This window comes from Onychostruthus taczanowskii, unplaced genomic scaffold (genome assembly GCF_017590055.1).
Source record: "Onychostruthus taczanowskii isolate IOZ18803 unplaced genomic scaffold, ASM1759005v1 scaffold54, whole genome shotgun sequence".
In the NCBI taxonomy this organism is placed as follows: domain Eukaryota; kingdom Metazoa; phylum Chordata; class Aves; order Passeriformes; family Passeridae; genus Onychostruthus; species Onychostruthus taczanowskii.
Window position 1 is genome coordinate 1,195,179 of NW_024503013.1, and position 19,736 is coordinate 1,214,914.

Below are 19,736 nucleotides of genomic sequence, written 5' to 3' on the forward strand. Positions count from 1 at the left end.
GTTTCAAAAATTAAATCCATTTTTAAATGAGTGTTGAGCAGCAGGAAGAATACAGAAAGAGACGTGGTCTGTAACAGACTCTGACCAGGATATCTGCTTTTTAAATCTTTTTATATTTTAAGAAAGTTCTTTTCACAGGCTGACAAGATTATCATAGAATTGTCTATCTGAAAATCATAAATGAAGTAAAGGACTAGTGGCACACACTGTGTTCAATGTTCTTGAGTCCAAAGGAAGCACTGAAATTTTCTTTTTAAATTTCTAACTATACAGAATTTTTTTTATCTTTAGCATTTAAGCCCAACCAGTTTAGCATTTAAACCCAGAACACCCATGTTTCTGAAGAAAACAAAAACTTTAAAAAATTTTAAAGCAATTTAAAACCATTATAGGACAATGCTCTTAAGCATACACACTCTGGCTTTTTAACTATCCACAAAACCAAGTTTACTCATTAAATGCAATGATGTCATTTCCTGTATATTTATGAGTAAATTAGAATAAAACATACCCATTTAAACTCATGTTCTCATATCATCATCCTCTCTTTAACGTTACAACTTTCATTTTTGCTGAGTTAAAGAAAATGTGACACTAAAAGAAATACAGGATAATAAGACTGGAGGTGAGAGACATATTAACATATGTAGACCTTGAAATTTTATTTAAAAATGCTAATTCCTCCCAGCTTATCCTTGAGTTAGTATCAGTGCCTCCAGGCTGAACAGATGAGAATGTTAATGCAGCCTTTTGTGCATCACTCAGTCCAGGTGAGAGTGTCCCTGCCCAGCTCAGCACCAGCCTTCCCAGGTTCAAGCACCCTCTCATTGTTGTCATTGCAGGAGACGGTTCCCTCAGTAAAACTGATCCCCAAAGAAATTATGCAAAGAACTTGAGCCAGGTTTTATAGAGTATTCAGTATCACCCACTCCAGACAAGCTACGAAGTTCTGTAACTCACAGGATTAGCATGACCGAGTAACAACCAATTACACGTATATTACCAAAATCACCCAGCTCCTTAAGCTGCTGAAACTCATCAGGATCCAAAAGATCAGTGGAGTGTTCACAAGGAGACAGAGGCTGCCAGGAGATAGGATGTGAGCCAGTGCTTGGTCTGACACTGAGTCACTGGTGGGCAGCTACTGGATAGATCTTCACTGTAAAATTTCTTTCCACTCCCTGCACAGCTCCTCTTGCAATGACTTCAGAAAACCTAACATTTCATCTGAATGCAAGAGACAAGGTTCTTTTCACAAATGCTTTTTAGTACTGGTTTTACTGCCTCCTTTCTGGAACCAGGAGGTGAGATGAGTCAAGATTCCGTTTCAAAGATACATTTTTTTTTACTTTTTTATTTAATGACTCTCTTTTGTGCTTCTGATTTCCATGCTGTGCTTCCTTCAAGCTCTTTCCCCTTCACTTCATGCTAGTCCCTGTCACAGCCCTAAACACCTATGCAATCAGATATTTTAGACTAAGCTTATTCTTTTCATAATTTCTCAATTTCCATGCTTTTTTTTTCTTCTCCTCACTGAGTAAACTATCATTTTTCTCTGGCAGCTGCTTCACAGAGTTTTTCCTGAGACATTTTTTGAGACATTTGCACACATCACTACTATTATACTCCTTGAAACTTAATACTAGGTTCTTTTAGTTACAATCAACCTTTGGTTTCTTAAAATTGCAAAACAAGCACAGTACATCTTGCTTTCATCCACCAAGTAAATTCAAAACTACCCATAATTAACTGGCAAAGAATCATAACTGAATGTTTGAAATAACCTGGCTAATCTGATATCATCCATTATACAAAGTGCTTTCCCCTTCATTTCAAGCTGCTTGAAGTAGGTATAAACATCCCCAGTAATACCATTGCCTCCTCATCCTTTGCCTTGAATATCCTGCTATATTCACAGTCTTCCTGCAAATAAGCTGCAGGGGACTGCCTAATTTTAATCAGAAATCTCTACTGTACTTTGCATATAACTGCACCCAAAAAAAACCCACAAGAGAATTCGACCTGCAGACAATCAGATAAACTTTTATTTCATTTTCATAGCCACTGAAAGCTAATCTTGAAATGGATAGCTTAAGAGCAGACATGCTTAATGTTGAGATACATACAGTCACCTTTCCATTTCTCAGGAAATCCCACTAAAATGGCCATCCTTTATCCCCTGCACTTCTAAAGTAAGTATACCAAGTAGACAGCTATATAGAAGTTTTGACTGGCTTAAGCTAGAGACAAGCTCAAGAATTTTGGAAAATTAAAACCAATATATTTATCAATTTACTCATGGGAAAAAAAATCTCTAAACATGCCCTAAAGCAGCAAAATAAAGCCCTGTTCAGTCAAAGCAAAAAAGATGACATCAAAGGTATTCAAGATATGCAAAACCTAAATTCTACTACCTAACCTCCAAAGACAAAATATTAAATCCTCAGCAGATAAATGCAGTGCAAGCCTGGCCCATTCCTTCTTGTCTGCAGAAGGTACCAATGAATTCATCTGCTCACTGAAAGGTGGATTTACAACCACACAGCCTATGAGGGAACTGTCTGCCGAAAAAGTACAGTTACCTCAAATAAAATAATAATAACAACATACGTCATTATTATATTAGCATGTTTGCTTGCCTGTCCTAGTGCATCTCCTCTTCCACTGCACAGAAAAAGGTCATGCAATATTTTGAGCAACAGGCTTCTATTCCATCACTTTTAGATACATTTTTGAAGCTCACTCTCTTTACTAAGCTACAGAACATCACTATTTAGAACACGTACAATAAACAATCCAATTTTCCTTAACAGATCCCTCATGACTGCAAACAAAAGGGCAGCTACTATTACCCAAAGAAAAATGCAAGCCAAATGGTGACTGTACATCAATTTTTATAGTGAAAGTTTTACATGAAATAAATAAATCCAGAAGACAAGTTCTCACTACAGAACACAGTACCTTCTGAAATCTGCTGAGCAATTCCAATCACTCCAAAAACCAATATCCTCAGACTCCAGTAAAGCCCCTTTCCACTTGTTTCACCAGGAAAAAGAATTACTCACCTACACAAAAAAAAACAAACCCAATCTACCACCCTGTTCTGACGGCCTTGATTTTACAATGCTTGAAGGAATTGTGTAAATCTTACCTAGCTTGCTGTCCAAACTTTGCACTCTCCAGGGGGTTTTTCTTTTATTATGTTCAAGAATTTATTTATCACTTTATTATTACATTTATTTAATCTTTAGCTTGCTCTGAAACTTAACAGAAGTTCTGCAAGTTTGTGTATTATCGCATCCTATGTGACTTTGTGAACCAAATCCAAGAAATTTCTCTCCAATGAAAACTGAAAATGATAAAGCAGCATTTTTGTTCAGTCATCAATATTTTAAAATATTTTTAAATATCTGTCCTGTCAAAATCACTGAAGTGTTATATTCTTTGCTGGTCTTTACAATAGTATGTAGTTTTATTGAGCAAAAGATAAATGCTAATAGAAAATTACATTTCTAATTTATCAGACAGTTCCAGCCCCCATGCAGCCTACAGACAACACAGTACTATGGTCCAATATGTTCCGTATAAGTTATGCTAGACTCCAAATTTCCACAAGGTAAGTGATAAAAGAAAAAACTACTTAGAAATGCAAGTGTTGCTGGTATATTTCGATCTACTGCAACAATACATAAAGATGTAGAATATGATTGTGTATTTCTGGACTCTTTCTGGCTCAGGAGATAAAAATAAAACTTCCCAAAGCTGCAACGGCACTTAAATTTTTATGCCAGCCAATGATCAAACTCACATCAAATTTAAGTCCCCTCAAAATAAGTTATAATGATTACTAAGTTCTCACCTATCCCTACCTGCTTTTTGGTAGGCAAGAGAGAAAAAATTTACAACCTTCAATCTGTTTCAATGCAAATGGTTTAAAATAAAATGTCTTCCCAAAAGGTCTTTTATCTTTTACCTGAAATGCTCCTCCACCCACATGTTGCTTTAGTTTCTAAGAGGACACAGAACAAAGTATACATATATTGCAAGGTCCTGCATGGGGCTGTACAAATTTCATTACTGCAGAAGTGAAAAAATAAATTACAATGATTTCCACTGAGGATTAATGAGTATGACAGGAAAAAAATGGGATTAAGGACCTACAAAATTTTACAACTCAATACAGAAATTTCTCTGCCCTGGGATAAGGAGCCTTGAAAATACAAACATATACGCTGCTGGATCAACAGTTAAAAAACAACAGGACGCCAACACAGGAAGTGTTTTGCATGTCACATCTTACATTTTACACATCCATCATTGAAAGAAATAACCATCCAATTCTGAAAAGAAACCCCAATCAATCCAAACAGAAGGAAGAGAAGACAGTGATGATTTCACTTTCCTTAGAACAGTTCCTTACAATTCAGCTTGCCCTGAGAGCAGCCACCTTCACAGCTGCACTACTCATCACCTTAGCCATGACACACCCACACAGCTCAAGCACAACACAAGGCAAAGAATACACAAAGACAAGCTGAAGAACACACACCACATCACTTCCTGCTCTAACCTTCTCACTCCAAATACCTTCACCATTACAACATTTTCCCTTCCCACCTCTCCCATTTCTTTTAGGATTCTTTCTTCTGCTTCTCCTGAGAAATCAGTATAATTTTTCAACCACAACGTTTATTAGGGAGCCATTACTGATGCCTGCAGAAGTGTTCAGTTGTACATTATTAGGGCTCTCAACTCTGGGAGAACATGTATTAATAAAAAATTTTAGGTTTAGGAAAGGTATTCCTCAGTGAACATTCAAGAACATTACTGGGTTAAAAATTCCTTTGACAAAATGATCAGTTTATTAATACTTAGTATTTTCAGCCATATAATAAAATAACCTTTTTTTCCAGCTGTTGTCTCCATCATCCTGTATTCAATAAATGTAAATTATTAATGGTTTACATCAGATTTAACTCAAAAATAAATATGTTGGCAAAATATTTAAGATGCAAACGAGACCTTAAACTTTATTCATTGTTACATATAGACACCAGCATGTGCACACACTGCAATGCTACTTTCATCAATGAAAAGCCTGCACAAAGCCTATTATAGATGGTAAAGTTAAGATGCTTCTGATTAAATCACAGACATTAAAGTCTAAAACCAAGGATGCAAGTATTTATTTTAGCTAGCTGGTCTCTCCAGGAAAAGTCATTAACATTTCTCCATCTTCAGTGTTATATTCAAAACCTTTCTCACATCATGAAGACTTACATTTTAAATACTACTTGGAGAATTCCATACACAGCAGGTAAGTGCTCACTCAGAACATAACAGAAAGAAAAGGAAAGGAAAATCCTATTCAACCATCACAACTAAGTTCAAAAAAGCTGCAGTTTAGAAGACTTACAGAATGATGGGCCAGGGAAACAAAAAATCTGGCTCCAAAAAAGCAAAATAAACTGGATAAGTAATTCCTACCTGAAATTATTTAACTATGCCTCTTAATTATACGTAACATCAGCATAAGTAGTGTGTGCATCACTCTGCCTCTACTGCATGTATAATTAAGGCAGGCAAGCCTTCCATCTAAGACAGTGTCAGATCTAAAAGGAAAATGAGCTTCTGTACCTCACTGACACTGTGTCTCAGACCCCAAAACCCACCTGCCATAAGCTGGCAAGGCAGAGCACGACAGCTTGGCACTCTGACACTTGCTCTTTGCCCCCTTCTTCAAAGTCACCAAGCACATAATGATTAAGAAAAGTTTCAGGGAAGTAAGCAGTAAACTTAAAATGCCTTTGTTCTGCGATTGTGTAAATGCATGTGTATCTTAGGTTTTCTAAAGAAAAAGAAACATTTGAATGTTGCAAGCATGTGTGTGGGATGCTGCCTGAAAGAATGTTATCCTAGGGGCCTTCTGTTTGTGTTATTAAGAATTGCCTTTAAAATAAGAAGTAATAAAAGTACAATATGTAAAAAAACAATGCTTCTCCAGGTTCTCCATATGTAAAAAAGCAAGTTTCTCCATTCTCAGGAAGTGCAGATTACTGGTAAGGAATATTTAACTTGGTAAAGAGATGATATCAAGTTGTCTGATACTTTATCAACATTCATCTGAACTGGGCAGATGTATATTTTTAACAGTTTCTGATACAACATCTTTCTATCTGCTGTATCTAACAACATTCTCTGTTTGTAACACATGTGCTTGTAATCATTTCCTGATTTTGCACAGTAGCTATAACACACTTCTTGCTGACAAAACATCTCAAGTCCACATTTATCATGTACATTTAGTAGTAGGTCATGTCCACAGTCATCAAATCTAGTGCAAATACATAAACATGCTTGTCCAAATACAAAAACATCCTCAGAGAACTCCCACCTTTCACATTTTGAGGATACAAGCCTTTGCATCATTTGCATCATCAAAAAGAACACCTCTGGAATTGATAAATCTTGATCCAAAGAGCTGATGCCACAAGTAGATTTAGATGATGTCAAACTACCTGTTAAATGTCTGCTTCTGAAAAATACAGTCTGGTCTTAAGGACAAGGGAAGCATGCCATTGGGTTTCTTTTTTTTTTTTTTTTTTTTTTTTTTTTTTTAAGGACAATACTAATCTGTCAAAAGAGTTTTTGACAATGAGAGGCTTTTATCTCAAAGCCACAGGCCTAACAAGCTCATCTGCATTACTTTCAAAATCCAAATAATGACATTTTTAAATGATAATCCACTTAGTTTTCTCTTTCTAAATCTTCTGGAATTGGTTAGCTGCTGCCTAATGTGATTCCAGAGCCTGTCTTCTGGTATACAAATACCACTCTATCTTCAGCTGCAAAGCTGTGATATCCAAGTTCAAAAGCAGTTTGAATAGACATCTTCAAGTAATAGGCCAAAATATAAGAAGTCTTATTTTCCAAACCTGAAATTAATGTTGGAAAGTAATGTTTTTCTCTTCACTAAACTAATCCATCTGCAGCACCCAACAGGAGGGAAAAAATCATACTCAACTGTAAAAACTGCAGTTAATTTAGCATATTTATATGTAATGGAGAAGGAAAATTATATTTCTTGTTTAAATATTATGATACTATTGCATCCTTCTTCCTCCTGAAGCTTATTATAAAATATCACTTTCACTTTTTTTTTTTTATATCTAGAACGAGAAACCCAAGCAGACTTTTGATGCAAAATATTCATTAAGTGTAACAGGTATTACATAAACACAACATTATGCAAAGCCATTACCTGCACATGGCAATGCTACAGACAGAGCCAAGCCTGAAGGCGTTGGTTTACACCCTTCTAAAAAGGGCATTCAAGACTCTTAATTTCATTTTGGACAAACTTAGTCTGAAGTTACTTTTAATTCAGTAACAAAATCTATTAATTTTAAAATCAGGTCTACTCACCTGTGGAATACGAGAGGCACTCTAACATGGTTCTTACAAAATACTGTTCCATGTTCTGTGAAAGACACCTTCACTCTACTACATCACCCACAGCTCCTGTTTTCAAGGAGTAGCATTGATACTCTCTTCTGTTCTGTGGCTTGAAGAACAACCCCGTGCTTTGCAGGCAGCATCATTTGTCACAGGGAACCCACAGCCAGAGAGAACCAAACCACAGAGGGAAAGCAGCAGCTGCCAAATCTCCCAGCCCCAGCACGGTCCTGTACTCAATAATGTTTACTGAGGGCTGAAGATACATTTTCTCCACTTCAAAATCAACATTCTGCCCCTTGAACCAAAAGCTTCACCTGAAGGCTTAAAACGGAGCATCTTATGTGGTTTGTTGCATCCACGTAAGAGCATTGCATTTCTGCTGCCACTGCTGCTCCACAGGCTGAACCGATGTCACCAGTCAGTAGGATTTTCATAAGGTCACCCTAATTTTTTTTAAAATCTAAACATAAAAGTGACGAAATCCCAAAGCAACTCTCAGCACTATGAATGGTAATGCCAAGACTGACAGTACTGAGCTCTCGGTTGCCGTTTGCTAGCTCGGGGTCACTAGGTGTCCCTGCTGCCACCTTCTCCTGTTCCCACACAGTAATGATCCCCACCCAGCTGTCAAGACAGCCACCATTTGCAGCAGCAACCTTACACCAATCTGGAGCAACCCCGTTTTTACAGACATCTCTAAGTGGCAGCAACTAAATGAACAGCACAAGCAACTGACTGCAGCACTTCTTAATCCTGTTACAAGCATCACTCAGAGTGTAGCATGAATTAACATTAATCAGCTCTTCAACAGCACTAACCTTATTCCTGCTACAGCAATTGTAGCAACAAAAAAAACAACTTGCCTAGACCTTAGCAAATTGCCAAAATTGCTCAAACCTGCCATAAAGTAAGAGTTTAGACGGATCTCACAGGCAGATATGAACAGCTCAATTCATCACATTAGCATCATCAATTCATCATATTAATTGCTTTTATTTTAATGAAATATATCTCACAATAGTTTTATAATACTGGCTGATGAAATGTTTAAACTAGCTCTTAATACCACCCAAGTGTTACTTCCTAGGCACTATATTGAGATCCTATATTTCAGTTACAAATAGCCCACGTTTAAGTTATTACAGACTCAAGTCAGTAAAATTGAGGTTCTTCAAGAATATTTATTTAGGGATTGACTATAGCCAAAGCAACAATATTCCAAAATCCATACTGCTAATTTTCTTACAACGCTATGACAGCTAATCAGTCCTAAACAATGCCAGATTTTAACTAAAACCCACGTTCATACACTCATCATCTGCAAGACAAATATGGTCTCTCAAGATCAAGAAGAAAATTCTAGTAGGAATCTGCTGAATCATTGCAGCTCTCTGAAACGTCTTCCACTTAGTGACCAGGTCCTCTGTTTTATTAGTGTCATTAATTTTTATTAGTTACTAATGAACTACAGTCATATTTTAAGTCATGACAAGTGCTAAACCAAAAGAAAAAAAAATTAAGAAATATGTATTTTGGAACAAGGGGATGAAAAAAAACCCAAACAAACACACTGAGAGCAGTTTTCCTCTCTTGTCAGATTCTGCTTAAGATGACTGCACCAGCCCAAAATCCCAAAATTTCATTGTTCTTTTTCATAACACCCAGTAATCTGTCAGCTCTCAAGATGAGAACTAGCATAACACATTCAGATTCAAGGAAAAGTTAAAATGAGACCTTACAACTGTTATGCAAACTTACTGTATAAAATTAAGCGATCAAAATCAACTTTTCTGAAAATTAAGACCTTAAGGCTTCTGTTTATAATGCCATGTTCAGACAGCCTCACAGTAATATGAGATATTTGCAAGACATTCCAGAACAAAACCTAAAATCAAGTCTCTAAAAACAAGACCAAGATTACGTAAATCCATTTTATGTGCCTGCAGTCAGACAAGAGTAGACTAAGGAGCCAATCTAATTAAATGGAGCTTTTTTCTTCCTTACCAGAACAACTCAACCACATGGATATAGGAAGGACAGTAAGACAGGGGGTAACAAAGTTACCACTTACTACACAACAGGTTTATGATGGTTACTTCCTGAGCTGTAATAACTAGTTATCAATTAAATCATTCACCAAGAATTACATGAAATTCTAATTATATAAAGAAGAAATGTCTTGTCTTGCTTTGCTTCACTTATCTTTTTTTTATTTCATGCTTCAACAACTTTGTTTAGTTCTGATTATTCAAATATATGAAAAAAATTTTTCTTCAGATCTTCTCTATAGTGAATGCAAATACAGCATAAGAACGCACAGCAAACATTCTTCATGCCCAAAATATCCCCAAGAGGCAGGGACATCTTAGTATCATTCTGCATATGATGAACAGACATTAAGCTATAGATTTTCACTTTCATTTCCGTTTGTGAAGGTAGCCATGTTATATTAATGGTTTTGTGTAATGTAAGCACACACACAAAGTACACAAATAAACATTTAATTAGTTTGTAAACACTAATAACAAGGTGAAAACTTAAGCATGCTTCCCATTTGCTTTGAAGAGGGAGTAAATTATGACCAAGTAAAAAATAGAGACAGCCTGTGCAGAAATACATGCAATACATACATAGCACTAATATCTTATAATATAAAGTAGCATTTTTACATTTTAAAAGTACAAATAGAATAAACCCTATATCATTAAGCTCTTTAACAAAAGAGAGAAAAAAAATTGGGTGTTCTTAAAGATATCCTTAGTAACAACCAGGAAGTCAAACAAGCAAATGCTCTGGGCAGTTCTTTAAGAGGTTTACACCAGAAGCCAATGCTGCCACTACTGATGTAAATTTAAGAGCTGTCTAATTTGGGATGTAATGTGCCAGAAAATAATTACCATAAACCAATTCCCTACCTATAATTCAATAAACTACTGTTACCGAGTGATAAGCCTTCACCACCTTCCCAAAGCTTACAGAGCTCTCACTTGGGATTCCCTGTGCGCTATGCAGTACGTGAGCAAACCTGATAAAACTGGGACATGCACCAGATCTACTGGGCATGACACACACAGCAAGTCTAGTCTGTCCCAGGCACACTATATAACCTAAAAGTAACAAGCTTAGTGTAGTCCAGTCTATTCTCTGAGCCTGGGGAGGTTTTTTTGCCCAAGACCTGCAGGCATCAAATAATCTCAGACAAACAGCTGATTTCCTATAATGAAACTTCCAGATGACAAAAGAAGTTCAGATAAACTCAGATATATGGTAGCTAAACCTCTGGATCAATCAGTTCATAAGTGAGAAACAGTGGAAAATAGTTTGAAAACATTCTTTTGTAACATAAATTAAAAGGTTTTCCTATTCAGCTCTTCTGCCACTGCTAACACAGCAGCAAGGTAAAATAATCTGGTTTAAGTCAGAGCTGACAAATCCAAAAAAGAAAACAGACTTGAAAATCTTCTGTGTTATATGAGTGACAGACAATCATTTCAGATTAACTGCATGCTGCTTTGGAGTTGGTTTAGTTTGGGTTTCTTTGGGGTTTTTTTGAGCGATGGTGTGGGGACAGAAGGAGGGGTTGGTTGACTGTTTTTGAATTTTAAGCATACACTTTAACCATATCACTTGCTTAAATATGTAAATATATAACAAAGTATATACAGTAATTTCCCCAACAATTTATGACCTAACCATTCCCAGAAGCCTCTTTAGCTACCTTTTAAAATATATCACGCGGAACAAAAGTGGTTAACTAATAAGAGGAAAGCCAATGTCTTTGCAAATCATTTGATGGGTGAAAGTATGGGTGTTAACATCTTTGAAATGGTCTTAATGCCTCTACTGACTGTGGGCAGCAGGTTCATTACAGAGCCCCGGCAGCTTGGCTCCTGAAACAACAAAGTGGGACTGCACAAGCCTGAACTTCTAAACTTTGGGGTAAAATGGTAGGTTCAAGGGGGTAATATGGGGTAGGCAGTTCAGGAAGGCTGTACCCTCCAAGTACCTCAGCAATGGGGAAAGGAAGAGGGCAACATGCAGCAGGGAGTTTGTGATAAAAGGAGGCTGCGGCCTCCAAAACCTCGAGAGAGAAAAGCCCGCAGGTGTGTGCGCCAGGGGACTCTCCCTTTATTTAAGTGAAGTTACAGGACTCTGTCTCGTTTTTGGAAACAAACCACGAGTGTTTGTGGATTTTCTTGTCAGTAACTATTTGGGACTAAAGACATTTTTGCAGTTTGGGACAGGGTTAAGCATCCATGCCATGGGGATGTTGTGTCCTCAACTTTCACCTTATTTGACCAGACAAACTAATCCTCTTCATACCAACACAGGAGATTAGTGCTTCAACAAAACCAACAAAATACCAACAGGAGTAAAACTGCCTGTATCCCCAGCACAAAACCAGTGATTTTGAAGAGTCAGTGAAAAGCACTTACCACACCAATTCCTTCAAAAGCAAATACTGCAGTCCCAAAAAACAGTGGGTATTTCTTCCAGCCAACCACAGGTGGCAGTTTCCGAGGATCCGCTAGATCCTGAAAAAAAAAAAGCAAAACATTGCATTAGCTCTTCCTACAATTTTGACTGATGCATTATGTTATTCGAAAGAAAACTCACTACATGTTGACAGTGGTGTATATGTTGCTATTTACAATTCCTAGTTTTCCTGCCAAACCTAGTCCTTTATACACATTTATAGCCACCTTCCCACACAGAAACTTGCAGATGTATTTATTCTAGGTTCTATCACTGTCATCACATTTAAAGTATCACACTGGTGTGTATCAGGGAGTATGAATTAAAACAGAAGGGAAAATGCACATCTCAAATTTTATCTTCCGCAAACTTCTTAGTGTACTGCTCTTTCTAACCTGCTTTCATACTGCACAGATATTCTTCATAACCAAAAGGGACACTAAAAAAAACATCTCTTTAATACAAGCCAAAGTTCTGCAGAACAGTTAATTACTATCTTAACCAGGTTTTTTTCATAATTTCTCCTGCTTCCTTGCCCAGTCTATACTCTTATTGCCTTTCTCCCCAAGCTCCACTTCCCATTCATCAAAATATATATTTTCATTATCTTAAATTAAGATGCCTCAAATATGAGATAAGGCTGCCTTTCAGAAATTGTCAGTCAGTATCTATCTATCAGAAACCAACTGCCACATTCAACAAACATTACTTGCCACACTGAAAAAAAAAACAGATAATAAACTTTTTTTATACTCACTCTAACAATATACTGGTAAATAATCACCAGGCTGACAGCCATGGACAGATTGGCAAGCAGTGAAAGCAAGGACAGGCTCTTAAGGTCACGAATGAAGACCAGGAGGACCAGGAATGGCAGGAAGCACAGCATGTATATTCGTAAATCAGTATTCCTTTTCTCAGAGGAGCTGCTAGTGACACTAACGTTCATGGGAGCAATTTTACTTTCCAAGAACCCTTCATGGACCTTTATTAAAACAAACAAACGAAACAAACATGTTAAACAGTGGTAGCAGTGAGGAAAGGGTCACATTGCTTTTTCCTACAGGGAAGTTTGTCTCTCTGCTCCACCTGGTGAGTGACAGGAATTTTGAGATCACGGTACTCAGTGCAGAGGGGAAGACAAGACACTTCCAACAAGTGTTTCATACTTAAGGCAAATGATGAGATGAGGGCTTGAAAGCACCATTACCTCACCACTGACTAAAGAGGAAATTCACACACGCAGTTTAGATCAGAGTCCTTTCAGAAAGGAAAGGACTCTGATCTTAGGAGTTTGAATTTTCCTAGGGAGAGTAAGTGGGTTAGATGATAAAATGCTATTGCACCTGAGTTCAGTGCCTAACAACCTTATGCCTTCACCATGCACATCAGAGCAGCATACATAAAAAATAATGTTAGCATATGAACATGCCTGTCTTCCATTTAATTCAAATGAATTTTTTTCACTCTTCACTTTTTTATTAATGAACATTAACTCAACTTTAAAAACCATGAGCTCAGAGAGAATTCTGAGTCCTCTATCTAATAAACTGATACAAATTAATGCCTATAAATTAAAAGTAGTACACAATGTGAAGGTGCATTAGGTTTTTTTGTACATAACATTACAACAGCTGCATGTAGTGCAAATCAGAAGACTGAGTTTGGAACTATTCATGACTATCACTGCTTCTTTTGGGAAAAAGTCAGTGTGGCTGCAATTGCCAAAAATTTGTTTTGTGGAAATTTACACAGCCATCTGTGCACACCACAATCAAAACACACAGAGCTGGTGGTTATTCTGCTTGCTGCAAAACAAGAACAGTTCAATTTGTTTTAGATCTCATCATGCTTAGGTTTCCCTTAGGTATCCTTTTCTTCTCTACCATTACATTCACCGTCTTACAAATTAGCCTATGACTGTATTTAATCTGCTCATCCTGCATAAAGCCTTTGGCTTGATGGCTACAAAAATATACCTAGACAGTGAAAAAAAATCTTATAGCACAGAGAGAAACAAAAATGCTAAACTGATGTATAACTGAAATAACTTGCTTGATTTTCATTGTTTCAAACAATCCACAAATTCAGAGAGGATTAACTTAAAACTATTCTGTATGTAACCAAAAGCACTGTACTTTTTTTTTTCTCCTGCAGTAAAAAAGGAAAAGCTGAACGATACAATTCTGCAAATGCACTTCTAAGAACCACAAAGTGATTTGAGCACATAAACCCTCTGGTACAATAAATATTTAGCCCAGCATGTCTTCAATTTTTACAAATATCTGTAGCCTGATGAGCTATTAGAAAAAATTAATAAAACATTTATTCCTCAAAAAACCCAAACCAAACAAAAAACTAGCAGGCAAGATACAGTTCAGGTTCTAAAATACATTTTTACAATACCACAGTATAAATCAGCTTCTACTCAAACAATTCCAAGCATTCAAACACTTCAGTCTTCTCTTAAAGACAGAGGCATTCCCTCAGTACACATAAACCCCATTAGAAAGTGCCTGAAGTCAGAAATATTTTTTTCTTATTACCACCACAAATTCCAACTAAACATTCAACTGGATTTTACTGGCTCGTACAGTTGGAAAATGCAGTATACAATACTCTATAAAATTATATTCAAATTTTGGCCTACTATGATAAGCCACCCTGATGATGTGTGTGATGAGATCACATCTCTACATTGTGTTAGGTAACTGTGGTCATACAAAATAGCCTTTGTGTAATTATCTGCCTTTTACTTTCACAAGAGTACTGAGGGAAGCACAGAGAAAGAACATACTACAGCTACACACAAACTCTCCACAACCTCCATCAGGTGAATGGATACTGATGCACAATCAGCAAAACAGAGATGACTAAAATTCTCAGACTGTGCCTCCCTGGTCCTACATTCCAACCTCCCATTTGCACCTTTCAGAATGAGTTATACTCCTGCAATAAATCACAACACTATAACCTGCTTTACAGTACAGTAAGTGTGGTAACCCTTCTCCCTACATTGTTCCCTGCTCCAGAATTCTCTGGAAAAGGAAATGGAGGCCAAACAGATTCTCAAAAACTTCATGACTTGCAGGAGCCTGTAGCAGGTCCTGTTTCTTGAAATGCAGTTTAAAGAAAGAAGTCAGGGTATCCCACAGTCTAGGTGGGAGAGGACAAAATTAAAAAGATACAAATGATGAAATTCTGAACCTGCTCATTACAGATTACTATTCTGCATTAACCAGATTTGCAGTCACAGCTGTCTTTAGTCTGAGACAGGAACGGCACCTACTTCTTCTATGTTTTTTTACAACTTTCTCTTGTCCTCCCATTTGATCTCACCAAGTACAGAACTGACTTCATTTTCTAGACAAACCTTCTGTAGTCCTGGCTGCTCCCAAGACCTCCAAAAGCCATTTCTTTTCCAAGGTGAACAAGCCCAGTTTCCCCAGCTCTCCCAGGATAACTGCCTCAGCCCCAATCATTTCAGCATGGCTCTCCTAAACTCACTTCAGTCTGTCAACAGCATTCCAGTATTGAGGATACCAAAACTCAGCAGATATGGTCTAACAAATGGGTAGTAAGGGATGACAATCACTTCTCTCCATCTACCAGCAATTCTTCTGTTCATACAACCCAGGATGCTGTTGCTTTCAGGGCACATTGCTGGCTCTTCATCATGACCACTACCCCCTGAATCTGACCACACAAACAGCTTTATTTCCCCCACTGCAGCTAGTTGTCCGTTCATCCATCCGTCCATCCCATAACAACCTTACTTGGATACAAGGATATTGTCAGAGACAGCCTGGAAAAACTTGCTAAATTCAAAGTGGCATCTAGTGCTTTTGCATCATGTACAAATTGAGACTCATGGACAGTTATACTGATAAAAATGCACAGGAGGACACAGTTTATTCCCTTTTGTGGACATATATACCTTTAAATCAACTTTGTATCAAGAGAGCAGCTTTAACACCACCAGTCAGAGCAGTACCACTTACGGGTTTAGGCAACACCAGAGAAAATATCCTGCAAAGGTGGATTTTGAGATGTGACAAAATAGGGAAATAGGGATCCTATACATTAACTCAGAAGAGACACACATCAGATAAGATCCAGCAAGGGTTAATCTTATGGAAGCACTAAACAAACAGGCAAAAGGTACTGACAGGTAGAAGAAAGTTGAGTTGGAAAGCAAAATGCAAAGCTACAGAAAGTAAGGATCACTACTCTCTCTCTTAAAATGGAGCAATGGCTGTGGGAGATCTGACAGCAGAGTAGCAAAGGAAAACTCTAATGAACATGAGATTATACTGGCTTTTTTAGGCTAACATCATCATGACTTTGAAAGTACTTTCCTAAATTTTGCTTTGAAAAATTGATCAGGCAACACTTAAAACTGTTCCAAAAGTACCAAAATACAAAACAGCAGGAAGAATTTTTGATTTTTAAACTTTTTCATGTGCTGTTTAGATCCATGCAAATCTACTGCTGATTGTGTTAGGATGGACTATGACACAGTTCCTATCTAACCTAGTCTCCTAAATATTAGAATCAGTATTACCTCAGATTCCTATTCTGGACAATAATCACTTTCAATCCTCTGCTGCTCTCTGCTAGTGCATTACTGCATATGGCAGTCATGCTGAGCCAAGAACAGCCAACACTCCATGTAACTGTCTTTGTCCTGAACAAAGCAACGTGATCTGGTGTCAAACATTTCCCCAAACCACATGAGGAAATATCATTATGGTTTTAGAAAGGAAGCACACAGACACTGAAGTCACTAAGCATAGCGATGCCCCCAGACAAAAGATTTCATCAGGAGTTACTTCAGTTACTCAAGCATTAATTTACCATGCTGGTGTGATGTCCAAAAAAGTTTTTTTCACTCATTTACACAGCCCAAGCACAGCATTCACCAACTTCAGCTGAATACAAGATCAAACATTGTGCAAATATAGATATCAAGTTCCTTCTCCACTCAGAAAACTAATGCACAATTAGAGGCTGCAAAAAATTCAGCTGAAACAATGAAATGTTTCCTTCTGACAGGAACTATCTCAGAAGCAAGAAATAATTCCACGTCCTTAGTCTCTTCAACTGAGACCAGTGCTTCCTTGCCTGTATCCCAAACCACACTCTGTCATGCAATTTTATGGACTTCTCAACATCTAGTGACCTCAAAACAGCAGTCCTTGAACTCACTGGTTCCTCCTAATTTCTTCCTTACTTAGCTCAGAGCAACAGCCAGCGCAACACACAAGGCCAGATCTGGGACAAAATCAACACGTTATCACAGAGATAAAGATTGTATTATAATCCTGTAATTTTGCATGAACAGGCCAGACAAATGTTGCACAGCTAATTGAGTTCTGGCACTTCCCTGCAACTTAATACCATACTTTTCAGCATTTTTAACACATCCAGTTTTATGACTAAGCACAATTTTCAAAGTTTTGTGAGGTTTTTCCCTAAAAAAATGGAAAAACCCCAGCATTCCATCAGTAGCATTGTATGCTTCTTCAGGGTTATCTTCAGGGTGCTAAAGATCTAAAAAAATGGTCACAAAAAGCAATAATGTGTTTTCATTTCTTAGCTTTATCAGCAAACAATGAAAGAGGACACTTCTGCAGAGAACTCAGCAAACATTCATGAGAAAGCTGATAAATTCTCTTTCACTAAAAAGGGTGGGTGGTCAGGCATAGGAAGAAGTTCTCCAGGAAAGTCTTGGAACCACCACCCTTTTAAGTGTTCAAGAAATGTGTAGATGTGGCAATTGGGAACATGGTTTATTGATGAACATGGTAGTATTGGTTGATCTTGATAAAAATCTTTGCAAAACCAACCCACATATTTCCATGACTTTATGAAATGTCAAGACTCTTGACACAGGGTCTTCTGCTGTCCAAGCAGGAAATGCAAAGCAACTATGGCATGAAAGAGGACCATGTTTTTTTGAGCACAGGTTCTTTTTTCTATTCCTGTGTGTTCCTTCCCTAGCCTTCCTGCAGTCAGTCATCAAGATTTTTTTTCCAGCTTTACTGTTCTCCAGTCTGAAACACTTTCACCCAAAAGCCTCTTATTACATCCTGACAGTTAACCAGAACTTTTGTTACCAGTCTGAATTTCTTTGGTGCTCCTGAAAAATATTTTTCCTTAGGGAAATCTTGATTTGCTATTCAATATAACTGAAAATAGGATGTTGCAGCACAGTGTCTGGGAAATGCTAATGTAAAATCTCAGTATAAGTTTCCACCAGTTTCAATGGGCTTAATTTGCACACATCAGCTTGCAAATATGATCAGCAAAGTACAGATTATAATGCAGATGTATTGGTCAAGGTGTCCTATTAGTACTATTTTTACTACGCTTTTCCTTTATCTCCGTTCTCCCCTTTCTGCTCCCCTACTCCCCCACCTTCCCCATCCTTTCCCTACCCCAAATCATTAGAGATTTAGGCTGTACCAATTTTTGTTCTTTGGTGCCCTCTACGGGACTGATTTCTGCAATAGAACATTGCCAGGAAGAAACAAACCAGAGTTCTCCCTCACAGAGGAGCAAGCACAGGGCAGTCCAAATCAAGTACATTTGGAAGTGGAACTTCAGAATTGCTACTGACTTTAATTCACCCATCCATCGGGTCCATGTTATAGGTCTCTGCAGCTGCTGCTTTTGCAGCAGATGCTGTCCTGTAAGAGCTTTCAAATTTTTCCTTAGGAAAGCAAAAAGTTTCCTGAAAAACATTTCACGGGTTTTTTTTCCAAATCTACAAAAGCCAAGGTCAGCAAGTATTCTGTCTCATCTTTTGCCTAAGGCCACAGCATATACATAACCAGCTGATCAGGTAAGTATTTGATAAGAAAGGCTTTAATTTAAACTTACATTACAAAGCATGCATTAAAGATCTCATTTCAGAAGGCCAGCAAAATGACATCAGATAATATTTTTAGCTTTAGAGACAGATTCTGAAGGTAGGAGTGTAGTTTTAAAGGCTGTTGGTTTTTTCCTCTCACAACACACAAATTACAGAGTACCCAACTTCCAAATACACAAATTTGCCTAATTCTGATAGATCTTCATCCACAGTACTTGGAACACTTCTTAAACACTATATAAATACTCATGCACAAGGGGATGAAAAACCCAAACTATCTTTTATGTGCTAACTGCCAAAGGGGACACCCTTCTTCCCAATTAAATTAAGGTAAGCTATGCCAAGACACCTGTTGCCTACCTCAGGGTAGAGTAAGAATCCATATGGACAATTAATGCTCAGAAACCTACCACACCTTATTCTTCACTTCACTACTCACAGGAGCATACATAGAATCAGAGAGTTACAGAAAAGTTTGGGTTGGAAAAGACTCCCCAAGATCACTGAGTCCAACCTTTGACCAATCATCACCTTGTCAACTACACCATGGCACTGTGTGCCTCGTCCAGTTGTTTCTTGAGAACACCTCCAGGACTTCACCACCACCCCACCTAGTCTGATCTAATGCTTAACAAACTGCTGCATGAAGAAATTCTTCCTGATTTCCAGCCTGAACATTCCCTGGCACAACTTCAGGCTATGTCCTTTCATTCTGTCACTGGCTGACTGAGAGAAAACGACAACCCCCACCTGGCTACACCCACCTGTCAAGCAGTTGCAGTGAGTGATGAGGTCATTCCTGAGCCTCCTTCTCTGCACGTGTAACACCCCCAGCTCCCTCAGTCGCTCCTCATATGACTTACTCTCTAGTCTCTTCCCCAGCTTCACTGCTCTTGCCTGGACTCACTCCAGCATCTCAATGTCT

General features: G+C 37.8%; 1 protein-coding gene across 1 annotated transcript in view; it reads right to left on the bottom strand.

The window, feature by feature from the left end:
- Positions 1 to 19,736, bottom strand: part of SLC36A4 (solute carrier family 36 member 4) — an 83,811-nt gene that overhangs the window by 52,612 nt on the left and 11,463 nt on the right. Inside the window, 2 exon segments of the mRNA XM_041417052.1 lie at positions 11,895 to 11,993; positions 12,692 to 12,919. Of these exon segments, the coding sequence (XP_041272986.1) occupies positions 11,895 to 11,993; positions 12,692 to 12,919 (327 nt within the window).